Source organism: Haliotis cracherodii, unplaced genomic scaffold, assembly GCF_022045235.1.
Source record: "Haliotis cracherodii isolate W230 unplaced genomic scaffold, xgHalCrac1.p SCAF_24, whole genome shotgun sequence".
NCBI classification, from domain to species: Eukaryota; Metazoa; Mollusca; class Gastropoda; order Lepetellida; family Haliotidae; genus Haliotis; species Haliotis cracherodii.
In genome coordinates this window covers 10,179,986-10,207,843 of record NW_027266280.1, presented here as the reverse complement: position 1 = coordinate 10,207,843, position 27,858 = coordinate 10,179,986, and the positions used below count along the sequence as shown (strand labels likewise).

At 39.1% G+C, this 27,858-nt stretch overlaps 1 protein-coding gene across 1 annotated transcript; it reads right to left on the bottom strand.

Moving 5' to 3' along the window:
* Positions 1 to 30: 30 nt before the first annotated feature.
* LOC139472216 (probable ATP-dependent DNA helicase HFM1) lies at positions 31 to 27,196 on the bottom strand. Its single transcript, XM_071254591.1, has 26 exons — positions 27,165 to 27,196; positions 26,658 to 26,718; positions 25,425 to 25,557; positions 22,694 to 22,821; positions 21,495 to 21,575; positions 19,516 to 19,662; positions 18,373 to 18,419; positions 17,720 to 17,873; positions 16,901 to 17,039; positions 15,629 to 15,730; positions 14,719 to 14,864; positions 12,606 to 12,653; positions 12,429 to 12,475; positions 10,701 to 10,849; positions 10,091 to 10,138; positions 9,347 to 9,430; positions 8,503 to 8,594; positions 7,797 to 7,906; positions 7,232 to 7,279; positions 6,452 to 6,549; positions 3,919 to 4,047; positions 3,227 to 3,312; positions 2,291 to 2,374; positions 1,442 to 1,596; positions 188 to 291; positions 31 to 50 (listed from the first exon to the last, which is right to left on the bottom strand). The coding sequence occupies exons 1-26, from the start codon at positions 27,194 to 27,196 to the stop codon at positions 31 to 33; spliced, it is 2,472 nt and encodes an 823-aa protein (XP_071110692.1).
* Positions 27,197 to 27,858: the final 662 nt, after the last annotated feature.

Here is a 27,858-nt window from a genome sequence, read left to right as displayed (position 1 = left end):
TTAGGTATAGGAGAGATGGAGGAGAAAACGTCACTTCAGAAATGCAGCTTCTGGAGGGAATGGGTCCAGGGTATTTATCATAACAGAATAGGGACATAAATACAATGGATGATAGCTGGCCCATATCTAGCCCATATCACATTCCTTTACAATGTAAGGGAAAAAAGTGTCAAGTATTCACACTGACCGTACTGCACACTTATGAGATGAACATAGAGTTCCGGGCCAGCACTGCTCTGGGTCACGTCGATCCTCCGCTTCCAGACACCATCCCTCAGGATCTGGCTGTCACTGGGGAGAATTCATACACACAACTAACCCAGTACAGACATCATGCACACAGGGATACATCAAATCTTAAACTTTGGGAATAGTGCATGGAGGGTGGATACCCCATCATGCTTAGACATGCATGAAACAAGGCGATAACTGCTGTACCTGAATACCATTATCTCAGTACACTGCTTTGGATGATGGTGCTCTATAGCTATACATCAGAAACACAATGTTGTCATACATGGGACCTACATGATTCTCCACTTGAACATAATGTTGTCATACATGGGACCTACATGATTCTCCACAAGAACACAATATTGTCATACATGGGACCTACATGATTCTCCACAAGAACACAATATTGTCATACATGGGACCTACATGATTCTACACTTGAACACAATGTTGTCATATATGGGACATACATGACTCTCCACATGAACACAATGTTGTCATACATGGGACCTACATGATTCTCCACAAGAACACAATATTGTCATACATGGGACCTACATGATTCTCCACAAGAACACAATATTGTCATATATGGGACCTACATGATTCTCCACTTGAACACAATGTTGTCATACATGGAACTACATGATTCCCCACTAGAACACAATGTTGTCATACATGGGGACCTACATGATTCTCCACAAGAACACAATATTGTCATACATGGGACCTACATGATTCTCCACAAGAACACAATATTGTCATACATGGGACCTACATGATTCTCCACTTGAACACAATGTTGTCATACATGGAACTACATGATTCCCCACTAGAACACAATGTTGTCATACATGGGGACCTACATGATTCTCCACAAGAACACAATATTGAGTGAGTGAGTTGGGTCTAATGCCACTTTTAACAGCATTCCAATTATATCACGGCGTGACAGCTTAATGAGGGAGGAAAGCCCAAAGTGATGCAGGTCTCAGATGTTTACCACTTCGGTGAAACCCACGAGTATGGTGGTACGGGTATGGTGCTGACAAACCTAGAAACATAATTGGGGCGAACCGGGATTTGAACCCACAATCATAGGGTTCTGGCGTGTCCAAGGGATGCAACTCTGCACAGCGAATCGCGGCGCCTTAGACGACTGGGCCACCCGTGCCCCCAACACAATGTGGTCATACATGGGACCTACATGATTCTCCACTTGAACACAATGTGGTTGTCCTGATTGCCGATGAGTAGCACAGATTGGTGATCTGTGGAGCCCTTCTTGGTCTGGATTGTCTCCCTATTGGCCAATTTAATGCTGACTACAAGCACACATGTGTTGGTCTTGTAGTTGTTTATCTGAAATATTACACAAACATTGGATATGTTTGTAGAATAATGATCAATACACATGTTGTTGCTCAGTGGAACTAAATATTTTTTTAGCGTGGTTGAAATTAAATGAAAACTAACCTAAATTTGAATGAATTACCTTTTATAAATGAACAAGGAACTAACCTATTAAAAGCTATGGAAGATCTATAAGGAACTAAACGTGATTACCTGTTGTTATGTGAAGGAAAGATGTATTAACTTCAAATGAAAGAAACTAAATATCTAAGACTAATGCTCATTTTAACTGTCTGCTTATGTGTTAGTTACCCCTATGGGAGTCTAACACTCTGTAACCATCTCTGTAACCATCTAAATGATTGATGCGTGCTACCGCCTTTTATTTGTACACAACCCTCGCATATCACGTGCAGTCACAGCCATAAGTTGGTGTGTTCATGCGATGCGATCTTTATGCATCGGGTGCGCTTTGGAGAACAATTTTTTTATTTAAAACTAACATGTCTTCAGGACAGTTTATGTCTGCACGTGAAGCAGGATCTACAGCCTCCGGGTGCGTTTGGAGCACATTTCTAATGAACAAACATGTCTTCAGAACACATGTATTCAGGAATATGTGAATAATCAAATGCTTGTCACAAAGATGCCAAGAGTCACTCGTAATATGTTGTTGTATATCTATGTCACAAATACAGTTTACCTGTTCAATTGACATCTCATATTTGGGTAGGACAGCAAGAGCATCTCGGATTTGGTTGCCAAATGGAGGGTGTCTGTTTACAATCTGAAAGACAGAGATGAGAAATGAGAAACAAGAAAACAGTCATCCATATCACCTGCCACCCTTGTAAGGCTGCAGTTGTATCAAGTCTTTGAATGGCATTTTTAAATAAAAAATCTTAGTTTTCTGTAAAAATGATAGGCACCAGTCCTTACTAGCCTAATACATTTGCTACATTTCATGAAAAAAAAAATGAAAGGTTGTGCATAAAAAAAACTACTGGTAATTCTACTGCACTCAGTTAAAGTTGTTCTCTTGGAAAAACAAAAGATAATATTTTTTATATTCCAGAACATCAAAAGGCACCAGTTCCGCACTTGCCGGAAGTTTATGCAAAGTTTCATGAAGATATATTTCATCATAAGTCATTCTCTCGGAAAAAAACCATATAAGAGCAAATACAAAAGAAAAATAATCAAGGGCCATAAATCTTTAATCTATTAATTCTAGATAGCAGTACTGTTGTCAAACTTGCTAACATATTCAACACATAATGATGTATACAAAATGCCATCCTTGTATCTACAGTGGTTTCCAAGAAAGCCTGTCCCCATTTGGAGTCCTGTGCAAAATTTCCAAAAGATCAAAGAAAGGGCAAACCTTCCAATGTCATGATATGTCACTGAGTTCTACATGAGAGAACTAGGCGACTTAATGGAACACGTGGTCAGGCTCAGTGGCTTGGTTGATTGGGTGTCATCGTTGCTCACAATATCGATCAGTGGATTGTCTGGCCCAGACCTGATTATTCACAGGATGTCATCATATAGCCAAGTGTGGCATAAAAAAAGACACCAAACAAAACTATTGAGTGCTTAATTCTATAAGGTTCACAATAAGCTTAAATCGATGTACCAGTTCTATTTCCCTGGGGTTTGTTTGCTCCAGCTTGTGGAAGGTTGTCAGCCCAGCATTCACTAGTGACAGGGACATGGTGGGACCTACCGGCAGATGTCACAAGTGCTCAATAATCATGGGAACATGAACATAATGTCATAGCAACATAATTATTCTGAAAGAAAGTCAATTTTTTTCTTTACATATCCACACGGTAATGAGTAAATTGATACATGTACAATTTTTTCTTCTTATGGACCAAACCTAAATGTTGTGTAACTTAGATACTTTGGAGATGTATATTGAGATACTTATGTGTCATTTTGATAGTCAGGACTTAAGCCAAGACAAGAAAATAAATTTCATGCCAAGTAGTATTAATGCAATCAAAGTATCTTCAGACAGTATTTTCATATTTACATACTTATGATTTGAAGAACTTGAACAAAAAAGAAGTATTGAGTAAATGAAACGCGGTGTCCAAATAATAACAAAATTGCTCTTGAAAATCAATTCACATTTGATGTTGTTCAATAGACCTTCCCCTTATTTATGCAGGGCAAATAGCTTAAAGGGGAGTATGCTAACTGTCAGTCCCAGGAAGATTGAATAAAGTCATTCAAATACATATTTGGTTAACTGCTAACTCCAATTTTATTAGATGTTCTTAAACCATAAACATTTTCTAGTACTGTGCCAACAGCACCCACCAATGCCATCCAGTTGCTTGGCAACATACTTGGTGTCAACCCACAGCTTGGTCTTGGTACTCTTGAGCAGCTCGATGGCTGTCAGCAGAGCTCTGTACTCCTTCCTCTGCCACAGGAACTCCATCAGGCCTAGGTTCACATACCAGCAACAGTGTTTGAAATTAAACAGAGCGATATGCAGAGCTCCAGATAAGCTGCGTATCTGCGTAAAATACACATCAGAAATGCAGAAATACGCAGTAAAATAAAATCCAAGCGTATCAAATACGCAACGAACATTACAGATTCGCTAAAAAAATATAACTTGTGCGTATCATCAAAATATTGTGAAGTAACCCTGCGTATTCGATTAGCAAATCAGCAACTTATTTTGAAATTATAAACGGGCATTCCGTCAACCTTGCCAAACAGTTACATCATGATCATTTGCCATCACACTTTCTTGTGGAAGTATCGTGGTATGTTTTAGTCCTATAAAGCTCTCGAACCCACACGACACCAGTTTGCAGGGACTAGATGAATAGTGTTTTTTAAATATTTAACTTAAATACCCACATGAGTAAAAACTAGTGGGTAACAGAAATTTGAATACCCAGATAGAATTACTGATACCCAATGATTTTAAAATGCATGGGTAAAATACCCACAACACCAAAAGCTTATCTGGAGCTCTGAAAATGGTACATCATGTGACTGACTCAGGGAAGGCAGACCAGCGTATGAAATTAAGGGGGTCATTGAGGTTTTCTTCTGTAGTAGGGACCCCCTAACTTTTTATCATTGGGGTTATCATGCATACAAAATAGAGTCTGGACCAGATAATCTAGTGATTTACATAATGAGCATTGAGCTACGGAATTAGGATATGATAACATACATCAACCAAGTCAGCGAGCCTGACCATTAGATCAATATGTATTGTATAACTGGGTGCATCTGATTGTTAATGTTCAGCATACAGCAATTATCATAAAGGCAGAATTTCTGTTAACTAGGATTTTGTCTGTGCCAAAAACAAACCATTTGGTAGATGTTAATGTGAAAATACAGACTACTACAAAACCCAAACACAACTTAACAAGACAACGACTTTGCAACTGTATGGGGTTCAACATCGGAATCAAGATTATTGCACTTATATAGCGACATGCACGTGTGTGTGTGTGTGTGTGTGTGTGTGTGTGTGTGTGTGTGTGTGTGTGTGTGTGTGTGTGTGTGTGTGTGTGTGTGTGTGTGTGTGTGTGTGTGTCTGTCTGTCTGTTTGTACTAGTCCAGACTAATGCCAAGTTTATAGAGCTAGCTCACTGTGTTACCATGCCACAGTTAACATGAATATCCTACTCAGACTGACTTCAAGCTGACCTGTCCTTGTTTCAGCCCCTTAATGCTGAGTGCCAAGCAGGGTGCAACAAGTACCATCTTTTAATGTATTTTGGTATAACACGGCTGGGGATCAAACCCACAACCTGTTCTCCGGGCAGGTGCTCTACCCACTAGACCATAGAGGTGGTCTTACTGTATGTAGGGGTATACAGTGTTTGCATGTGGCCTCCCATTGCTCACAGTAGCTGAGAGCTAGTTAGGATTTCTTTTCAAATGTAGACCTAAAATGGTGTACTTTAGGCCATTCTGAGTACAAATAAATTGTCTGATTAAAATCTTTATGTATCTGTTTTTATGTGTGTATATTTTTAAACTCATAACCATATTCTGCATCCAGTCATTTTTCATGTATGCATACATATATCATCAGATATGAAAAATGTAATTCAGGCTCAATCGTAAACAATTATGGTTAGCAACCTCACCGAAGGTACCATGGGATTCAACCCCAAAGGCGATGCCAAGGACCTCAAATCACATAGCGTCTGAAGGGAGGTTGTTCACTGTCTTACTTACACGTCATGGTTTTACAACCAATGACAGACCCACGAACTGGCTCTCTTATTACACTCGCTCAGATAGCAGTTGCAGCTTTAGAAATTGGCACTAGTCCTGTAGTCCTTACCAAACTGCCCAATAGTAAAGGTATCCTAAGGAAGAAATTGGCCCTTTTTAGGGGTTTTGCTATATGTTATCATTATAAGGACTAGTGGACAAAAACTGTTAGTTTCTAATCCTGAGTTGTTGCCTGATTGCATTTGCACATGTTGGTGACTTAAGCATGTAATAACATCTAAGGGTCTAATTACATAACAACCTCATCACATGCACATGCTGGATAGGTAAAAAAACAACTGGAAATAGTTGTGTAAAAACTGTGAATGTCACCCTTAAAGGATAACAGTAGATCAGTGAGTCCAGATACCAGGGAAGGTATATGGAAGTGTTGAATCACTGTCTTCATGTGCAGACAGCTTTGGCCTACTTCCTTTGTTAACTGACATACATTTAGCTGTAAGGTTATCCAATAATTTACTTTCTCAAACTCTTATATAAGATATAAAAGATGCACCATAAATGATATGTTTAGCACATAACTGCATAAGATATCAAAACTTATGTGCCTTGGTAGCTTGAACACCATACATACATTTTGCCACACGTTGACCCACTCTGAATATCTTGAGGACATCTTGTGACAAGGAGAAGTCCTGTATAGGAAGACAGCCAAACTGGGCCTGCATCAGGCTGAAGGAGACATACGAGCAGCTTTTGAGGACATGAGTGACTGTGTGCATTTAGCTTAAAGCTAGCTGAACATTATTTCAGTTATATCCCAACCATTAATATCATCCAAATCTGGCTTTTACAGGATATATCACTTGGGTGAGACACAATGAAACTGCATCACAATGCTTTGCCGGCCATTGTGACATCATGCCATCAGAATCAAATGACATCACTAATCTCTCTGCCATTGAAGCTGGTGAGCTGTATTCTTACACTGAAGACACTGGTTCTCACAGTGTACAAACTAAACAAGATTGAAGAATGATTTTTGATGATAAACAGAATCTTAACCTTGTGTCTTTTGAAAGGTTGTGATTCTTTACGTATTCTTAAGGGAAGGTGGAAAGGCACATCAAACATATTTAACATGATGTAGACATATACAACTTTGATACAATCCATGGTGTGCAACCTACCCAGGATCAGTGGATCCTGGAATGGTAGGGGATGTAACTCTGCACGGCATGATGCAACACCTTAAGGTCATGCCCTGTGTAATTATATGCCTGAGATCAGCCCTTGTGAAAGACCAGCATCAAAACTAACTGCTTTGTGGGTAAGAGAAACACCATCATACAGCTTCTATAATTACAACATTCACAGGCTAGATATATTATAAGAGAGGGAAAATTATGCCAACCAGTTTGTTTTCATCTGTTTTGTTTTGATTCTTCCAGTCATAGGATATCTGAAAAAACACCATAATTCATTTACCTATGAAGACTATGTCTTTGTCTCAATAAAGACTTTTAATGTTTTTGTATAACTATAAGTGTGTGTTGTTTAATGCCGCACTCAGCAATATTCCAGCTATATGTCGGTGGCTTTGAGCTTTATTGAAATTGAGCACATACAACCTTTCAGTGATTGAAAGAAATCAACTTGCATAATTTTCCAGATGAATTCATTTATATATTTTGGTTCGGGTTCGGGTTCGGGTTCGGGTTAGGGTTAGGGTTAGGGTTAGGGTTAGGGTTAGGGTTAGGGTAAGGGTTAGGGTTAGGGTTAGGGTAAGGGTAAGGGTTAGTTAACATTTTCACTAGGGAATTTACACCAGATCTAAAACACCAAGGCAAATGTGGGGAAACAAAATCCCAGTTCATGGAAAACATTTCCCAGTAAAAACAGTTCAATGGGAATAATTCCCCTCGAGAAAATAGTACAAAGACATCACACTAACTACCATCATCTGCGAGAAGTGTTACCTGATGGTGGGCTTGTTCTTGTTCTTGTTCAGTGCATTCAGAGTGGCCTTCTCATTGTTCCGCAGTTGCACAAACTCATCGAACTCAGAGCAGCTTACCATTAGTTCTAGCTGAAACATTGTTAGGGAATAGTATTACTCCAAGGGTCATCATTGTAACACCAAAGAATATCCTTACAAATATGACAAAAAATATGTTTACCCGGTAACCAGAAATACCGGTACATATTTTTGAGCTCAAGATGTCCAGATGGTGTAACCAACCTAATTTCATTTACTGTCAGCACACCTACAGAGTACCGCCATGTACTATAGTAGAATGCAAAATAGGGCAATGAAGCTTCAAATAAGAATAAAAAATAACCATGCTTGCATTTGTATGGTTTAATACAATTAAACCTGAAAATTGAATATCAAAACAATTCAAAAACATCGAAAATTGTATGGAAACAGAGCAGAGATTCAGATCAGTAAATTTTCGAGGAAATTGACTGTCATCCAAAATGTCCTCGAGATCTTTTCTAAATTTGGAAATGATATTACAGAAGAATGTCCTGTCAAAAGTTGATAAAATCATGAAAATGTCTTATTACCATATGTCTCCAGCAAAACCCTTGCAGATGGATTCTAGCAATCAGTTATATTGATCACAACAATAGCAGTAAGAAATGTCATGAAATAAGAAACCTAAGCACAATTTTATTTACCATATCCTTGATTGTTTCCTCTCCACTGACAGAGTCAAACATCTTCATTGTGTCAAAGGCAATACAGTATCTTGCCATCAGCTTGCCTGTCTCTGAATGGAACAAAATTTCAACTGTCCACAGTTCAGGTATTCTAGAATGCAACTTTACATTTTGCTAAAATGCTATAAAATTTACACAAGCACAGATTAAGACCAACCATGAATAAGTGGAATCTTCAGACATCTATAAAAGTCCAGTTTCCACCCATGCCAAACTAGGCAGGAATTATATGGCTCGATAGTAGCGCCACCAGTTGCTATTACGAGTAATGTCACTTCTATGTCCCTCATACTGACTAATCAGATTCCACCTTTCATATCACTTGCATTTGCTTCAGATAAAAAGCATCGCCCAGTGAAGACAATCTGATAGATAATCAAGATCTATACTGTAATAAAACAGGTCTTACTTCACGAAGTGCATCAAATCACTCGAGCACCTTCATTAAAAACGTGCATTCAGTAATATTCCTGCCATATATATGACGGTGGTCTGTACAAAATCAAGTGATTGGCATTGTGAGCAACAATTAACAAGATCGGGGTATGAAGACACGCCATCTACTAGGTCACCATGTCTGACCACTGGATCCATTTGGTCACCTCTTACGACCAGCACAGGCAGCTGGGGACCAAATCTAACCCGTAATCCACACTTGGGTGTTAGTGGGAATTATCATAAATGTTTGTGGGAATTACCTTCAACCATATTGCCTTGGTTCAATTCCATACTTGGGGTCACTATGCAATACTACTACAAATAACAGACTAACAGGTTTAACTATTCTTTTACTCATAATTACCTGTTGGTAGTATGGCAAATGTTTCTTCGTCCATGGTGACAAGTTTCAAGTCAGCCAGTTTATTCAGGTTTTGGAAACAAAGATCTGAAAATATCAAATAGGAATAGCAAGAGCTTCTATACAGCATTGGACTCAATTATTCAAGTCAATATGAAGATTTTCCTTTGTCAGTATAATATATCATTTGGTCAAATGGGCTCATGTGTGGTATAATGTATAATGCAAGGCAATTATACAAGTTCTCTTCAGGATGCACATGTCCCTTTAACATTTATCTTACCTTGCATTAAGATACTTGTTTCTGATTGGTAACTGAATAGGAAATGATTTCACATGGATCCCTCTGAGGGATAAGCAACACATTTCACAAACTCCTCATGGAAATGCCGAACGTCTCACCAATGAGATAACAATAAATACAAAGATATGATAATATTATCTTGAAACTTTTCAAAGGCAGTTCAAAGACATATCTGATTGTAACGCAAGCGCAAGAATTAAGCTGGTAAGATAAATTCATTGTCAACCGGTCGCTTGAGGTAATATATTACAGTTGTCATTATTATTATAGATGTCAGCTGGTACCAAGGGGTATATGGCTTGATGTACCCTGTGTGTACTCACAAAGAGGGTACATCACACTACATACCCCTCAAAACTAGTTGACGACATAATAATTGAATAACATATTTGATTAATTATTAACCAGTATATTCGTCTTAAACTAATGCATACTTATTATACCTTCAAGCCGTTTTTCAACTTGCTTCCTGTCCAAACCTGAAGGATATCCTGGAAAAAGATAAATGTTTTTATGAACAAAACACCTGTAACCTGACAAAACGGAGTGTTGCTAACAATATCAATCACTGGATTGTGTGAATCACTGTACTGAGTGTAGTGTTAAGTTCATTTGATTGCATGTCATTGTATCCCAGTCTTAAGTGGATCATCCCATCCAGACTTGATTATTAACTTGCTGCCCTTATATAGCTGAAATATTGTTGAGTGTGGTGTTGGTTCTGCATGATGGGGACACAGAGGAAGGTGTGTCTTGTCCACTCCACAGCCAGTGCCATATTGCTGAGTGTGGTGTTAAATAACAACAAAACCAAAAAAATGTTTACCGTAGTGGGTTGGGTTCTGCATTATGCGCACATAGAGGAAGGTGTGTCTTGTCCACTCCACAGCCAGTGCCATATTGCTGATTGTGGTATTAAATAACAACGAAACCAACAAAATGTTTACCGTAGTGGGTTGGGTTCTGCATGATGGGGACATAGAGGAAGGTGTGTCTTGTCCACTCCACAGCCAGTGCCATATTGCTGAGTGTGGTGTTAAATAACAACAAAACCAACAAAATGTTTACCGTAGTGGGTTGGGTTCTGCATTATGCGGACATAGAGGAAGGTGTGTCTTGTCCACTCCACAGCCAGTGCCATGTCAGTGATAGTGTGCAGGACTACTTCCGCATTCAGGTGCTCGATCAGATGCTTGTGAAGGCTACAGGAAGAGGAGGAGGCACGGGTAAATATTTACAACTTATATTATGAATTTGTTTAGTGCACTTTCCAGTTAATAACTGCTCAAATGTGCTAAGGCCATGATAGTTCTTATTATTATCACAGTCATTAGATCAGTGTGCACTCGATTTTCATTCTCGGATCCCTGGGGAGCATACAACCCAAGCTTATTGAACAGCATATCAGTTATAATGGGGCAGGACAGCTTAATGTGTGAGGAATGCTTATCACTGCATTGAGCAGTACATCAGTTATGTCATGGCAAGACAGCTTAATGTGGGAGGAATGCTTATTACTGCTTTGAGCAGTATACCAGTTATATCATGGCAAGACAGCTTAATGTGGGAGGAATGCTTATCACTGCTTTGAGCAGTATACCAGTTATATCATGACAGGACAGCTTAATGTGTGAGGAATGCTTATCACTGCTTTGTGCAGTATACAACCAGTTATGTCATGGCAGGACAGCTTAATGTGTGAGGAATGCTTATCACTGCTTTGAGCAGTATACAACCAGTTATGTCATGGCAGGACAGTTTAATGTGTGAGGAATGCTTATCACTGCTTTAAGCCGTACACAACCAGTTATGTCATGGCAGGACAGCTTAATGTGTGAGGAATGCATATCACTGCTTTGAGCAGTATACCACCACTTATGTCATGGCAGGACAGCTTTATGTGTGAGGAATGCTTATCACTGCTTTGAGCAGTATACCACGGTGACCACTTATATCATGGCAAGACAGCGTAATGTGTGAGGAATGCTTATCACTGCTTTGAGCAGTATATCAGTTATGTCATGGCAAGACAGCTTGACACAATAGAGTTTAGACTCAATCTATCGCTGATTTCAAAAGTCATACAAACTTAAATTACTTTGTGAACGAGCGAGCCAGCACTGCACACAGGTTTCGCGATTTGTAAGTCCTTATGTGAACAAACATGGCTGCAAATCATTTGGCACTATACCATAAATAGGGCAGTACACTAAGGCACTGTACTCCTTCGTGGTTTCTAAAGTTACTTAACTGTATAAAAATATGTCTTAAACTTATCTGATTATTTTAAAATGACATTTGATAAAGAGCCAAAGGCTTGCATACTACAATTCATATTCCTAATTTGATATTTACAACACAAAATCACACTCGGCTAAAAACTCTGTTTACTAAATATAATATGCTTACTAGTTAGGCTTGCATATCAGAAAAGACGATTATCATATCTTTGTACTTGGACTAAGACCTTGAAATGCAAACAATATGATTAAGCGAGTGAGTGAGTTAGTTTTAATGCTGCTTGGGACAGTATTCCAGTCATATCATGGCTGGTCAGCTTAATGTGGGAGGAACATTGGTGAAACCCATGAGAACGGCATGCGGTGATTCGGTATTCAAATCTCTGGACAGCAAATTCCTGGGCCTAAGAAGACTGTACCACCCATGTCCCCAAATTTTTGAAAATCATGGAATAACACATAAATGTCGAGTTAGCCAAGGTTTGGTTTTATATTTTCATGTATACATTTTCATAGTTTATCATCAAGTCTATTATCATACCTGCTTTCAATCCTTTGTGTGCCGTTCATCAGGTTTTCATACTTTGACTAAAAATTAAACAAAATATACTCAGTGACTTTTCATGTGATAATAAAAATTTTGAAATGTTGAAAAAAAAAACATGCTCAAAATCAATCATTTTTAATGTAGAAATGTTGTTTTTCTCTGAAACAATACCTTGGTATCTGACTTTGTCATGATGACAGCTGTAGCGGAGGTGTCAAACTGAAAGGAGATATAATGTCAAGCTGTCATGAAGGCTTACATACAACTGAATTAACACTATGTGATGTTTGTCAGCCAGACAATGATGTGTAAGTTTCGACATAATACTCGTAACCATCAAATTACACTAATCACAAGTGGACTCTATGATCTATGAAACTAGTTTAAGATGCTAGGATCTAAATACGAAACAATGCTGCAGTGGTGCCAGGATTATGGCTGTAGAATATCCATAAATACATAAATATCATGAAAAGTATTAGAAAATGTACCACATTTGGTATCATTCTAAATTAGAATTTCTAATGATATCAGTGGACTTGCTGTCTATGAATTCAATGCAACAAGCTTATGTTAAAAATATATTATTTTCCATATGGTAGCCAAGACAGGTGCTTGCATTGATTGCATGTGTACATTGATGACACATGTTCTAAGCATGAAGAATTATTATCTGGGTCAAAACATTCAATTTACATACTTAGCTTCAGTACATTCAACACTTTGCATTCCCAGCTCCCTGACAGGAAAACTGCAGCTGTGGTCTCCCTGCCTATCATATGACCAATACTGTTCCTGTGGTCTCCCTGCCTATCATCTGAACAATACTGTAGCTGTGGTCTCCCTGCCTATCATCTGAACAATACTGTTCCTGTGGTCTCCCTGCCTATCGTCTGAACAATACTGTTCCTGTGGTCACCCTGCCTATCATCTGAACAATACTGTAGCTGTGGTCACCCTGCCTATCATCTGAACAATACTGTACCTGTGGTCTCCCTGCCTATCATCTGAACAATACTGTAGCTGTGGTCTCCCAGCCTATCATATGACCAATACTGTTCCTGTGGTCTCCCAGCCCTGCCTATCATCTGAACAATACTGTTCCTGTCATCTCCCTGCCTATCATCTGAACAATACTGTAGCTGTGGTCTCCTTGCCTATCGTTTGAACAATACTGTACCTGTGGTCTCCCAGCCCTGCCTATCATCTGAACAATACTGTTCCTGTCATCTCCCTGCCTATCATCTGAACAATACTGTAGCTGTGGTCTCCTTGCCTATCATCTGAACAATACTGTAGCTGTGGTCTCCCTGCCTATCATCTGAACAATACTGTAGCTGTGGTCTCCCAGCCTATCATCTGAACAATACTGTAGCTGTGGTCTCCCTGCCTATCATCTGAACAATACTGTAGCTGTGGTCTCCCAGCCTATCATCTGAACAATACTGTAGCTGTGGTCTCCCAGCCTATCATCTGAACAATACTGTACCTGTGGTCTCCCAGCCCTGCCTATCATCTGAACAATACTGTAGCTGTGGTCTCCCTGCCTATCATCTGAACAATACTGTTCCTGTGGTCTCCCTGCCTATCATCTGAACAATACTGTAGCTGTGGTCTCCCTGCCTATCATCTGAACAATACTGTATCTGTGGTCTCCCTGCCTATCATCTGAACAATACTGTATCTGTGGTCTCCCTGCCTATCATCAGAACAATACTGTACCTGTGGTCTCCCTGCCTATCATCTGAACAATACTGTAGCTGTGGTCTCCCTGCCTATCATCTGAACAATACTGTACCTGTGGTCTCCCTGCCCTGCCTATCATCTGAACAATACTGTACCTGTGGTCTCCCAGCCTATCATCAGAAAAATACTGTACCTGTGGTCTCCCAGCCCTGCCTATCATCTGAACAATACTGTAGCTGTGGTCTCCCTGCCTAACATCTGAACAATACTGTACCTGTGGTCTCCCTGCCTATCATCTGAACAATACTGTAGCTGTGGTCTCCCTGCCTATCATCTGAACAATACTGTACCTGTGGTCTCCCTGCCTATCATCAGAAAAATACTGTACCTGTGGTCTCCCAGCCCTGCCTATCATCTGAACAATACTGTAGCTGTGGTCTCCCAGCCTATCATCTGAACAATACTGTACCTGTGGTCTCCCTGCCCTGCCTATCATCTGAACAATACTGTACCTGTTGTCTCCCTGTCTTGTCTATCGTCTGGACAATACTGTACCTGTGGTCTCCCTGCCCTGCCTATCATCTGAACAATACTGTACCTGTGGTCTCCCTGCCCTGCCTATCATCTGCAGCACCTGCGAGTCAGAGTACTCTGTTGGGGACCCCATGCTGTAGAATACTGTGGACTTGATCACCACCAGGTGGGCAGGAAGATTTACACCCATCGCCAATGTGCTTGTTGATACTTCAAATAATAATAAGATTATAAGGATAAACAAAATAATCTTTTGGGGTTTTTTTTTTCAGATAAAAATGCACCTTTTTTATCAGTGTGAAAAAAGAGCTACCAATAATTCAAATATATACTTGCCTTGTCTGAAAACAGAATTAAAATATCAAAATGTAAAATACAGTGAAAAAAACCCATACATTTTGAGCCACTACAAATGGCACAATTGCCACATCTCATTACCTTTGGAAGGAAAAGGGTTAGGGGCCATACATATTTTTTTCTGCTTTCACTGGTAAAAGTGAAAAGGTCAAATCATGGTAAAAATTAAAGTATTGCAAAACACAAAACAAGTATGTTGAGCCCTACTCCCAACTACACATGTACCAAATTTTATGACATTATGTACATAAATAACTGAGTAATGGCCATAACTAGATTTTTCAATATGGCTGTCATGGTGGCCATATTGAAAATTAAATTCGAACCTCTTGAACTGGGGTTATCATCATTGGTCGGAACAAGCATGTAAAATTTCAGTTTCGTTGGTTCCATGGTTTCTGAGGATAAAATGTTTACAAAGGAAGACTGACACCAGATGCTGGACAAACAGGTCATGGCATAAACTCACTTGACTTTCGGTCCAGTGCGCTCAAAGTTAAAAAGAAGTTTGAATTATCAGCTTCTTTACAATCTATCAAATATTGATGACTTTATACAGGCCCAGTACTAAGGATTCTGTGGCTGACTTTGTGGAGGACAATAAGGTTCACCCATACCGAGAACTGGCAGCATGGCATTCCTGAACAGCTCCTCCACATGTTTCCTGTCTGCAGCACCCAGGCCGGCGTGATGCACCCCGATGCCAATACGCACCATATCTACACAGACATGTAATCACATTTAAACTAGATTACCATATTCGATGTAATAAGCACTTCAAAAATAAATAAAGGGGGTGCATATTAAAACCATACACAACTGAACTTTATTTTCAGATATTGAGCACTAGTGCATAAAACAGTTACCAGGCAATTATAGTACCCTTCTATACTGCTGTTTTCTGTACATAATCTGTAATATTCATTTGAAAATATGGACCGTCATGTAAATATTCGTTCTTAGTAGGGGCGTTTACGGCTATGCTTACAAACTGATCTAGAAGTTGGTCAGTGGGCACTTACTGGAGCAGGGCACTTAATTTGGTGAATAGGATAAACACATCATTCAAAGTTCTGTTAACTATGATAAAGTACTTATCTAAATTGAAAATATGATATTCAATTTGTTTGAACTATGAACATAATGAAGCATCTTAAATTTCTTTTTGCAAAGATACTTTTGACATACAGGTGTTAAACATTACCATTGTCTGGTTCCCAAGTATAGCAGTCTTTAGAGCCAGACAAGATACTATATACCATGAGTTCGTGTAGATTATAATATTCCTAATAAAAACAAAATATATAACTTTCTCTCTGTAGACATTGATAAAAAATTGATATCCATTAAATAATGCACTGTTAACTGGAGATAGATTTGTACATCATGTCACAGCCTTAGTACTCTCTTATTGGTGCATTCCCACAATGTCATATTAGTCTGTCATACAGACCCTGTAACAAATATATTCAATTCAGTCCATGCAAGTCTTTTGTTTGTTTGTTTGATTATTTGTTGCTTAACGCCACACTCAACAATATTCCAGTTATATAACGTTAATCGAGTCCGGACAAGACAATCCAGTGATTGACATCATGAGCATCGATCCACAGAAGTGGGATCGATGGCATGCATCAACCAAGTCAGCAAGTCTGCCCACCTGATCCCATTAGTCACCTCTTAGGACAAGTATAGTTGCCTTTTATGGCAAGTATGGGTTGCTGAAGACTTATTCTACCCCAGATCCTCACGGCACCATGCAAGTCTATGATAGTTGGCAAATTCGTCTCTGGGCTCCTTTTTATTGTATTTCATTAAGATAATTTAACAACTGTTTTTCAGTAAAATATTTTCATTTCAGAGATAATATGTTAGTCTATCCTACATACCTGCAATTTTAGTTTCTCTGATGAGCAGGCATGTCTTGGTGACAGCCCCCCGGTACTGTGGCTTCACCAGGGACCTCCCGCAGAGCTCCTTCCTCAGGATATCAGCACTCTGTTCCACACTCTTCCTGGAGGAGCAGAACTACACCAGACAGAGGCAGTATAAGTTGTAGCAGGATCACGAGGGGTACATGGGGTTTATGTGTCCTGAGTTGGGTTTTATACCATGAGCCAGAGCCGAGTGATATAAAACCTAACGTGGGATGCATGTACCCCTCGTGATCCTGCTACAACGAATTAATCTTACCACCATGTTTAAATATGACATTGTAAAAGAATTAAAAAATATATAATATTGATAAAAGGGTCACGAGGGGTACATGGGGTTTTATGTGTCCCGTATTAGGTTTTATACCACGAGCTGGAGGCAAGTACTAAAAAAACTAACGAGGGATGCCAACATCTTACCAACATGTCTTAATATGACATTGAAAAAGAATTAAAACAAATTAAAAATTGATAGAAAACAGCTGTTCATTTGAGCTGAGGTTAACTTGTGCTATGTCATGTGACTTTCATAGACTCGGAAAATGTATGTGTCTTTTTGCTTTGAAGTTAGGTATAAGGGATTTATGTATAGCATGTCAGTATACATTCCTTGCTTAAAGCTGATAGTACGAAGGTGAAATGCAGAACATACATACGTTGGTCTTTATTGCTTCAATTTCTCAATGACTAAATCATATTTGTTGTGAGTAAATATCATAAACAATACTTCTCAATGCTTTAAATAGATATAAAGATATGTATGTGACAGATTACCACAAGGGAAGGCTTGTTGTTGGAGTAGGTTTCTATGACACTCTTCAGTCGGTAGGCGAGATTCATATCAAATCGGAAGTCAGAAGAGCCTGGCTTGAAGGGGTAGCCAATCACAATCTTCTGTAGCCTGACTGGTCGGTACTTTTCACCTAATCTGAAATTACAAAACTTATCTGAACTTAGTATTATATAATTACAGATTATGATATGGATCTATTTTTAGTTGGTTGTTGAAATAAAGATAAAATTACTTTTTTTTTAAGTTTTCTCTTAGACACATGGTCAGTACATTGAATAAAAATACTAGTAACAGTATTGAAAGAAAGCTACCTTCAAAGAGTTACCTCCCTCATCTACTACAGATTTTTACTTGAATGAAAGATTTCAGTGTTTTCAAAATTGCAGTTCTATTCCACTTCAATAAATAATTTAATTGGATCGTCCACAAACCAAGTAATACTATAAAAAGAGAAAGAAGGTTTTACACAATTTAATGGCTGTAAAATGTATGACAGTAATCTCTGTATAAAACATGACAAATAATTTTTATTATTTTTAAATAGCTTGAAGTATCCTTTAAAAGATCTCAAAATGGGTGAAAGAAATGAAAGACAAAATAAGGGCATGATAGTGCAGTCTAAAAACAAATATACTTGAAACTTGATGCTGGATTTTGAGGATTCCCAAGCCATGTAGCAATCTGGAAAGACAAAGTAATGAGAACTCAAATTCTTCAGGTTATCAAGGAGTGCCATAAAGTTTGGGAATGTTTTTTTTATTTCTCTAAGAACTATATTGATAAAACCAAGAAGGTAGGATAAATACACCAAGCACAAATACAAAAGGAGAATGTGTTTCATAATTGTGTTAGTTCATTGAAAACTTACACCAACAGTTTTAGTCATATATATTTAATGCATTAAGTTTAGTCTACTTCAAAAAGAGATGGGTTAGATGGGGAGTGTGCATCTATGCTATGAACACATCTGCTTCAGAATATGAACACCAAACAAATAAAACCTAAAATACATCGTCCTGAGGCAAGGGAGTTAACTGCCTATAAAAGTCTAGTTTCCACCCTTGTCGCACTAGGCTGGAATTATGGAATTATATTTTGCCTGGATTAACGAGTCTATGCATTGTCCAACCAAAATGACTTAACGAAATAGACATACGGTTCATAAACAACATGGCGACTGCCGTGCAGATTTTGGTAGATTGCAGGATTTGCAGAGCATGTGTACCATTAACTAAGCATCAACAGATATTTTCCAAATCTTTCCATGTTATTAATCAAGGTGATTAAGTGATTTGATGTACTTCGCAATGTAAGACCTATTTTTTTACAATAAAGATGATTATCGATCAGATCATCTTGACTGGGCACCGCCATTTTGTTTGAAGCAAGTGCAAGTGATATCAATAGGCAGGACATAGAAGGGATATAATGCATAATTGCCACTACTCCCAACTTGCCATGACATAATACTGAAAATATGTGATGCAGTCATGCTATATTCCTCCAATATGTCTCTGAAGAACAACGCCTATGACTGTCCCTTGTCTCCTTCCTTGTTTAACCACAGGACCTTTTCAGCAAAATTGATGCACATTTATAGACCAAACAACCCTTTGACATGTTTGAGGCCAAAATGTGTTTTGCTCCATGAGTATGCAAGACTTTCGCTGAAAAGGTCCTGTGGTTTAACTTAGGTTCATTCCTTCAGTTTCTTTCTATTTTTAACAGTTGTAATTCAATATGTGTTTTCTTTAAAGAGAAAAAGAAATGAACCTACATCTTCAATGTTGGGGATGGTAGCGGAAACTCCAACAAATCTCATGAGAGGCCTGTCACTGGCTCTGTCAGTGAGTCTCAGGGTCTTCATCCGACTGACTACAGCCTCTACTGTTGACCCCCTTGTGCTGTCATTCAAGATGTGGATCTACACAACAGTTAATCCATCATCATCACAATACATACCGGTACATTACAATATTCAGCATAGCAACCAGGCTCTAAGGTTTGCAAGGACGGGTGTATATCCATGATTACCTGCACCTTTTATTAATGATTATAGTTTATTAATATTTTGAATACTTCATTACATGATAAACATTAATAAAAGGAAAAGGAATTGGAAGACCATACTGAAATATTATTTTCAAAACATGTAGGGGGTGCTTAAAACATTCAAGATGGTTGAACAAATATGCCATGAAAGGTAGTGTGCCTTTACCGGATCACCCAAACATGTTATCCAAACTCAATACCGGAGTTTGTTTTAAATTGTTCCCTTGAAAAAAAATATGTTGTTTTTTTAATAAAAAAGATCACTTTTTTTAAAAGTACATACTTCATGATAAGATATGGTAAAAAGATATGTGAATATATATTTGAAGTGCCCAAAATAGCTGCGTAAACTTTGTCGAATTCAGGAAGTTTGCAACTTATAAATTATGAATTCCCTTAGCATATTTCGTAAATTTTCACTTATCTTTCTCGTTATTACAATTCCAACTCAATCAAGTCCTCTTTCAAAGAAAAAATCTAATTGTAAACTATCTTCGCAACATGCGTCACGAGAAATGACACATGCACCTAGTCACTAGCCACAATAATTAACAGCAAATGAACTCCAGTGGTGACTGATGTGCCGATAGTCTTGAGGAACACATAAAAGTACATGTATCCCGAGTGATATTGCTATAACCAATTTATCTTGCCAACATGTTTGAATCTGCCATTGTAAAAGAATTAAAACAATTGAAAGAAAACAGCTCTTCACATTGAGCTGAGGTGAACTTGTTCGGTGTCACGTGACTTTCATTGACTCAGAAAAAGCGTGAAGCCTTTTGCCTCGAAGCGGGGTATAAGGGATTTATTCTCCTACTCTGAAATCCATGTGCAGCCTGTCTTCTTTGTGGCAGGGTATAAGTGATATATTCTCCCACTCAGAAGTTTATTTCCCTCCCAGGCAGGATACATAGTATTTTATCAAGATCATGTGAACCAATCAGATCTCATCATTCTGACATGGAGATATGACAAAAGTACTGATACAATGTAATAACAGTATATGGAATAAGTCTTGATTTGTGCTACCTTTTCTCTTACACATACCATTACTGGTTTAACCTTGCCTGGGTAACATTACAAAAAGGGGTAATTATATTTCTTCAATGAAAAACATAATCAAATGCTTACCAATGTACCCAAATCTGAAATTTTGAGTTCACCCTGGACTTGAAAAAAAAGTGTGAGCCCTAAACCCCACTTAACCCAAAAAAATGTTGGCCACTCAGAAAATCTAATGGCCATAAAGTCATATAATTTTCTTGAAATATGATTAGCTACTACTGGCAATATGGACCAAAGTGGCTGCGGTGCAGTTACCTGACAGCATTTCATGGGCATTGCATTGCGTATAATTATTGCTTATACAGTGTGCAGAGTACAGAATAGTGATACAGCTGTATACCCGCTCTAATCATGTTTAACATAATGCAGTTTTTGTGAGTGCTTGTTTTGGAATTTTTAGATTTACTGGGATAGTTTATGTGTTTTATTAGATTGGATTTAGACCACATTGCACCTCCTTAATTTCAAAGAGTGCCATTTGAAAATTGAATGCGCCAATGGCCAGGAAGTTGCAGGTCAGTCATGTACAGACAACCTATTTTTAAGTATAGGCATAAGGTATACGGTTCTGAGAGATAAAAATGTTAAAAAATGATAGACAATAACACTTCTCTAATCTGAAAAGTTATCACATACCTCATCGATAAGAAACAGGGATATCATCTGGAACAATGACCTGTTATCTTTCCACTTCCTCGACATGCTGTCCCACTTTTCCTGTACATGGAGAATACTGATAAGCTATCTACCAAGAAAGTTTAAGGTCATGCCTAACTAGAAATTATCTTCATACACAAGTGAGTGAGTGAGTTGGATTTAACGCCACTTTGAACCGTGTTTCAGTTATATCATGGTGTGTCAGCCCAAAATGATGCATGTTTACCACTTTGGAAAAACGAGCACAGGTATGGTGTTGATAAACCTAGAAACATAATTAGGGCAAACCAGGATTTCAAATGATCATAAGTTTCTGGCACACCAGGGCGTTGTTCTACAAAGTGATATTTGCGCTAAGGTGATCGCAACTCCCATGCATTAACATAGACCTATGACAGTCTTAGGGCTAAGGTTGTTTTGTACAACGGCACCCAGGTATGTAACTCTGTACAGCTAATTGCAGTTACTGAGACACCCTTTGACCCTGTTCATATGTAATATATTAAATTCATGCCTTTCTACAATCCATACTGGAAAATAATTAGGATGGAAGAGATTTTTCAAAAGAATTAAACCGATAATGAATTGGTAGTATGGTATTCTCAACTCCAGCTGCAACAAATATGATTGGTCACTCATGTTTCTGCCCCTGCCATTTATGCAAACATATGTTTGGTAATAATCAACTCATGAAAACAGCAAAACTGATGCAGCAAAATTACATTTCAAAGCTAAAATTATATTAAAAAATTGACATCATGTGCATCAAGGGAAGTAACTCTCCAGCCCATAAAACAAATTTACATAAAGTGAATCAAGGGAAGTAACTCTACAACCAGTAACGCAAGGCTCAAATTTGTTTGTTTGTTTATTTGTTGTTTAACGCCGCACTCAGCAAAATTCCAGGTATATGACGACGGTCTGTAAAATAATCCAGTCTGGACCAGACAATCCAGTGATTGACATCATGAGCATCGATCCACGCAATTGGGATCGATGACATGTATCAACCAAGTCAGCGAGACTGACCATCCGATCCCGTTAGTCGCCTTTTACGACAAGCATAGTCGCCTTTTACGGCAAGTATGGGTTGCTGAAGACCTATTCTACCCCAGAATCTTCACCGGTCAACAAAGATGGTACAAGTATCCTACTGGTGTGGTGACAATGAGGTTGGCAGTGTGGAGGCCTGCCAGTTCATCCATCTCTGTGTCTCCCGTCAGCTCCATACAGCTCAGGCCATGCGGCTGAAACTTCCTCTTCCAGTCCAGGTACCTCTCACTGCACAGTGCCTTGACAGGGGCCACTGGGGGTGCAACAGGGATTCATATCACACATATGACAGGTGCCACTGGGGGTGCAACATGGATACATATCACACATATGACAGGAGCCACTGGGGGTGCAACATGGATACATATCACACATATGACAGGAGCCACTGGGGGTGCAACATGTATACATATTACACATATGACAGGAGCCACTGGGGGTGCAACAGGGATACATATCACACATATGACAGGAGCCACTGGGGGTGCAACATGTATACATAGCACACATATGACAGGAGCCACTGGGGGTGCAAAAGGGATACATATCACACATATGACAGGAGCCACTGGGGGTGCAACAGGGATACATATCACACATATGACAGGAGCCACTGGGGGTGCAACAGGGATACATATCACACATATGACAGGAGCCACTGGGGGTGCAACATGGATACATAGCACACAGATGACGGGAGCCACAGGGGGTGCAACAGGGATACATATCACACATATGACAGGAGCCACTGGGGGTGCAACAGGGATACATATCACACATATGACAGGAGCCACTGGGGGTGCAACAGGGATACATATCACACATATGACAGGAGCCACTGGGGGTGCAACAGGGATACATATCACACACATGACAGGAGCCACTGGGGGTGCAACAGGGATACATATCACACATATGACAGGAGCCACTGGGGGTGCAACATGGATACATATCACACATATGACAGGAGCCACTGGGGGTGCAACGGGGATACATATCACACATACGTCTCAATTTGTAGTCAAGTGACAGAGTCTTTTGTTTGTTTGTTGTTTAAGGCCACACTCAGCAATATTCAAGCTATATGCCGGTGATCTATAAAAAATTAATTCTAGATCAAACAATCCAGTGATTAACATCATGAGCATCAATCTATGCAATGATGACATGCATCTACCAATTCTGTGAGCCTGACTACTCGATCCCTTCAATGCCCCCTTACGACAAGCATGGGTTTCTGGGGATCAATTATAACCCGGATGTTTGCAGGGAATGTCTTTTAAAGCCATGACTGCAATATTACAGCTACATAATGATGTGTAACAAATCTGGAGGGTCAAAGGAAATAGTGATTGCTAACATAAGTAATGATCATAGGCAGAAAAATGCAATCATCTGATTAGTCGGCTGTTACTACAAACATTTGGTACACAGGACCTTGTCTGTCCCAGAATCACATCAGGGACAAGTGAAAAATAAGATTTGGTTTGGTTTGTTGTTTAACACCGCACTCAGCAATATTCCAGCTATATGACAGCGGTCTGTAAATAATCCAGTCTGGACCAGACAATCCAGTGATTGATATCATGAGCATCGATCCACGCAATGGGGATCGATGACACGCATCAACCAAGTCTGCGAGCCTGACCACCCGATCCTGTTAGTCGCCTTTTACGACAAGCATAGTCGCCTTTGACGGCAAGCATGTGTTGCTGAAGACCTATTCTACCCTGGATCTTCACGGGACAAATAAGAGAATGAGACCAGGCATGAATAAACCATACAACTTGATCTTATGACTGCATCAATCCAACAGAGAGAAATTAATTTTGTCTTCATCGCACATATATATCAAATAAAATGAGGCATCATATCTTGACTACATGATTAGTTTGTTTGTTGTTTAATGCTGCAATCGGCAGTAGACCAGCTATTTGATGGCGGCCTGTAAATAACTGTGTTTGGCCCAGACAATCCATTGATTGACATTGATGAAAGAAACAAGCTGAAAACTCAGTAAGTACCTTCTGCAACCAGCATAGAGTGCTGGGGCCACTTCTAACCCAGAATCCCCATGGGGAGACTACACGATTAGGTAAGTATGTAACATCCCTGTGTTATGGGTTTTCTGACACTAAAGAAACATTCATAGTTTTCTCTCTAATAGCATCAACAACTGTTAAACATCTCATTCACTCTTAAAAGAGATCTTTCTCTTAAAAACAAGCCATCATCTGAGGATTTACAATGTCTGTGTGATGCTACACGTCATGTTTTAGCATGAGTAATCACAATAAACATGGCCGTCCGAAAACATATGATCCGATGATATATATATCATACCAAACATTTCATATTCCAATATAGAATATTCCAATTCATGCAGAAAACTCTGTGAAAGCAAAAGCATTCAAGAATTATTTCACCTATATTAAGAGTTGAGATATTGAGTGTAAGTGAGTGAGTGAGTGAGTGAGTGAGTTGGGTTTAACGCTGTTTTTAACAATATTCCAGTTATATCACGGCGTGTCAGCTTAATGTGGGAGGAAAGCCCGAAGTGATGCAGGTCTCAGACGTTTACCACTTCGGTGAAACCCACGAGCACGGGTATGGTGCTGACAAACCTAGAAACATAATCTGGGCGAACCGGGATTCGAACCCACAATCATAGGTTTCTGGCGTGCCCAAGGGACGCAACTCTGCACAGCGAATCGCGGCGCCTTAGACGACTGGGCCACCCGTGCCCCCGAGTGTAAGTGAGATCTGACTCCACTTTCAGCACATTGCAGTCATACAGTGCAAGGGACACAATAGGCTGCATAACATCCAGTTGGGGAAACAAACTTTTCAAATTACCATAAACAATTTTCCATTTTTTCTTGATTTCCACAAACTTATTGAGCAGTCTGATGATGGCAAGTTCAAATATGACTGTCTTCCCGGCTCCAGTAGGGGCTGACACCACCAGCGGCTTGTCTGTGTATAGCACCTGTGTCCAAATTGGAATCAGAGTATCACTTAAATTACATTACATTCATGTTCATATCATATGTGTCAACTGTTGGTTAATGATTTTTGTTTGTTTGTTGCTTAACACTGCACTCAGCAATATTCCAGCTATATGATAACTGTCTGTAAATAATGGAGTCTGGACCAGTCAATCCAGTGACTGACATCATGAGCATCGATTCTCGCATTTGAGATATGATGACAGGCATCAACCAAGTCAGCGAGCCTGACCAAAGGATCCCCTTAGTCGCCTCTTATGACAAAGCATAGTCATTTTTTACGGCAAGCATGGGTTGCTGAAGACCTATTCTACCCCAGATCTTCACGGGTCTCGCTGGTTATTGAGTGAGAAGGGACATGATCATTTGATCAAAAAATTGCTATCTGCATCATTATACTATCAGTTGATAAGCAAGATATAACACTTCCCCTCAGGTTTTATTCTGCACGTTAACACCTACCATACCTCTGTGTTGTCTCATACTTAAAACATCTCTCTTATGAATACTAAGTCTTCAGATGGCAAAAATGGAGGAACTCACTGATGGAACTACTGGTAAACACATGACCAACGAGGTTAACCCGATCAGCAAGCTGACTAGCAAAGGATGTCATCTCTGGATGACTCCATGCCCTGATACATTTGTACATGTGTTTACCAGTATATGAGCTTTTACTATGACTCATAAAATGTTTGTAACTTTTTCAATCAGTTTGGAACTTAAATCATCAAACTGACATGGAAAGGATGTCATCTGTAGGCAGTCCTGGGCAGCATAGTAGGTATTGAGGCTTATTTTGATCAAAATTAATATGAACGTGCTGCCCCTACATTGGATGCCAGTGGAGTGACCTTAAAATATCCACATCCTGAGATGGAATTCAAACCACAGACCTTCTGATCTGAGGTCGGACGCCTTGTCCACATGACCAAAGATGGTAACCCCATCAACAAGCTGACATGGTAAGGATGTCATCTCTAGGATGACTCCATGCCCTGCTACATGTGTTTTTCAGTATAAGAACTTTTACTATGATTTGCAATTGTTTTTTAACTTTTTCAATCAGTTTGGTACTTACATCATCAAGCACCATTGACTGCACCATGTTGAAGTAAGGAAAATCAAACACCTCCCTAAAACTGGCAGGTAAAACATGTTCAGGAAATATGTGATCTTCATTAAGTTGTTAACCACCATATGTATCCAAAACAGTGTTATTACTGAAGTACATGGAAACCCTGAAATCTGAGTGGCACCGTTCCTGGTGAATTGTCTGAAATCTTGCGTATGTGTCCCTATAATCACATATAGTTGTTCGTGTTTTCGAAATTGAGAGGGGCACTTTGCTCCATGAGATCTTCTATGATATTAACTATCTGAATCTAAGGACCCTCTACATCTATAAACGTTTAACATTAGGGTCATGACAAGGACAAGGACCCAGCTTTTCCTGCTTGCTATTGAACCCTGTGTTCCCAACACTTACTATCCATGAGGAAGGTTTCCAGACTAATAGGGACTTGACTATCAAGGTTATACATATTTACTACTTCTAATGGGTATACTGGGGAAGCATAGATCCTACCATGGACACTTAAAACGATATTTAGGGTCCATGATCCTACGATTGGCATTGGCATTAAAAAAAATCATGATATAATGTATGACCTGCCTAACTGTGTGCCACTGTACCCTGATGGGCTGATGCTTTGACTATCAACCACTCATTTGTCTGGTCCAACATCTATTTTTTACAAGATATAGGAGATATTAACACAATGAAATTGCATCACCATTGTGACATTGTGACATCATCGGTTACCATGACATCACAATGAAATTACAACACTGATCTCTGCAACTGAGGCTGGTTAGCTATACTTTTTACACTCAAGACAATGGTTATTCTTGTTTACAAACTAAAATAGTAGAAAGAATGATTTCAATGATAACTAGAATCTCATCCTTAAGTCTTTTGATATAAAATGTATTCAAACATATCAAAACTTGTCAATAAAAGTCTAAAAACTCAACATGCCTCAGTGTGTTAAACTTTTATCAACCTGTGTGGATATATTTTATATCAAAAGACATGAGGTGAGATTATCTATTGATCAGTAACTATCAATATAATGTTTGAAGGATATGAATTTCTTCAACGGAGCGCAGTCGTGTTTGTCCATTATCTGTATCTGGAAAAAACCCAACTTTCATTGAAACTGCAAATGGCAATAAGGTATTAAAGAAGATGTTCATAATTTGATAATTTGCTGCTTGGT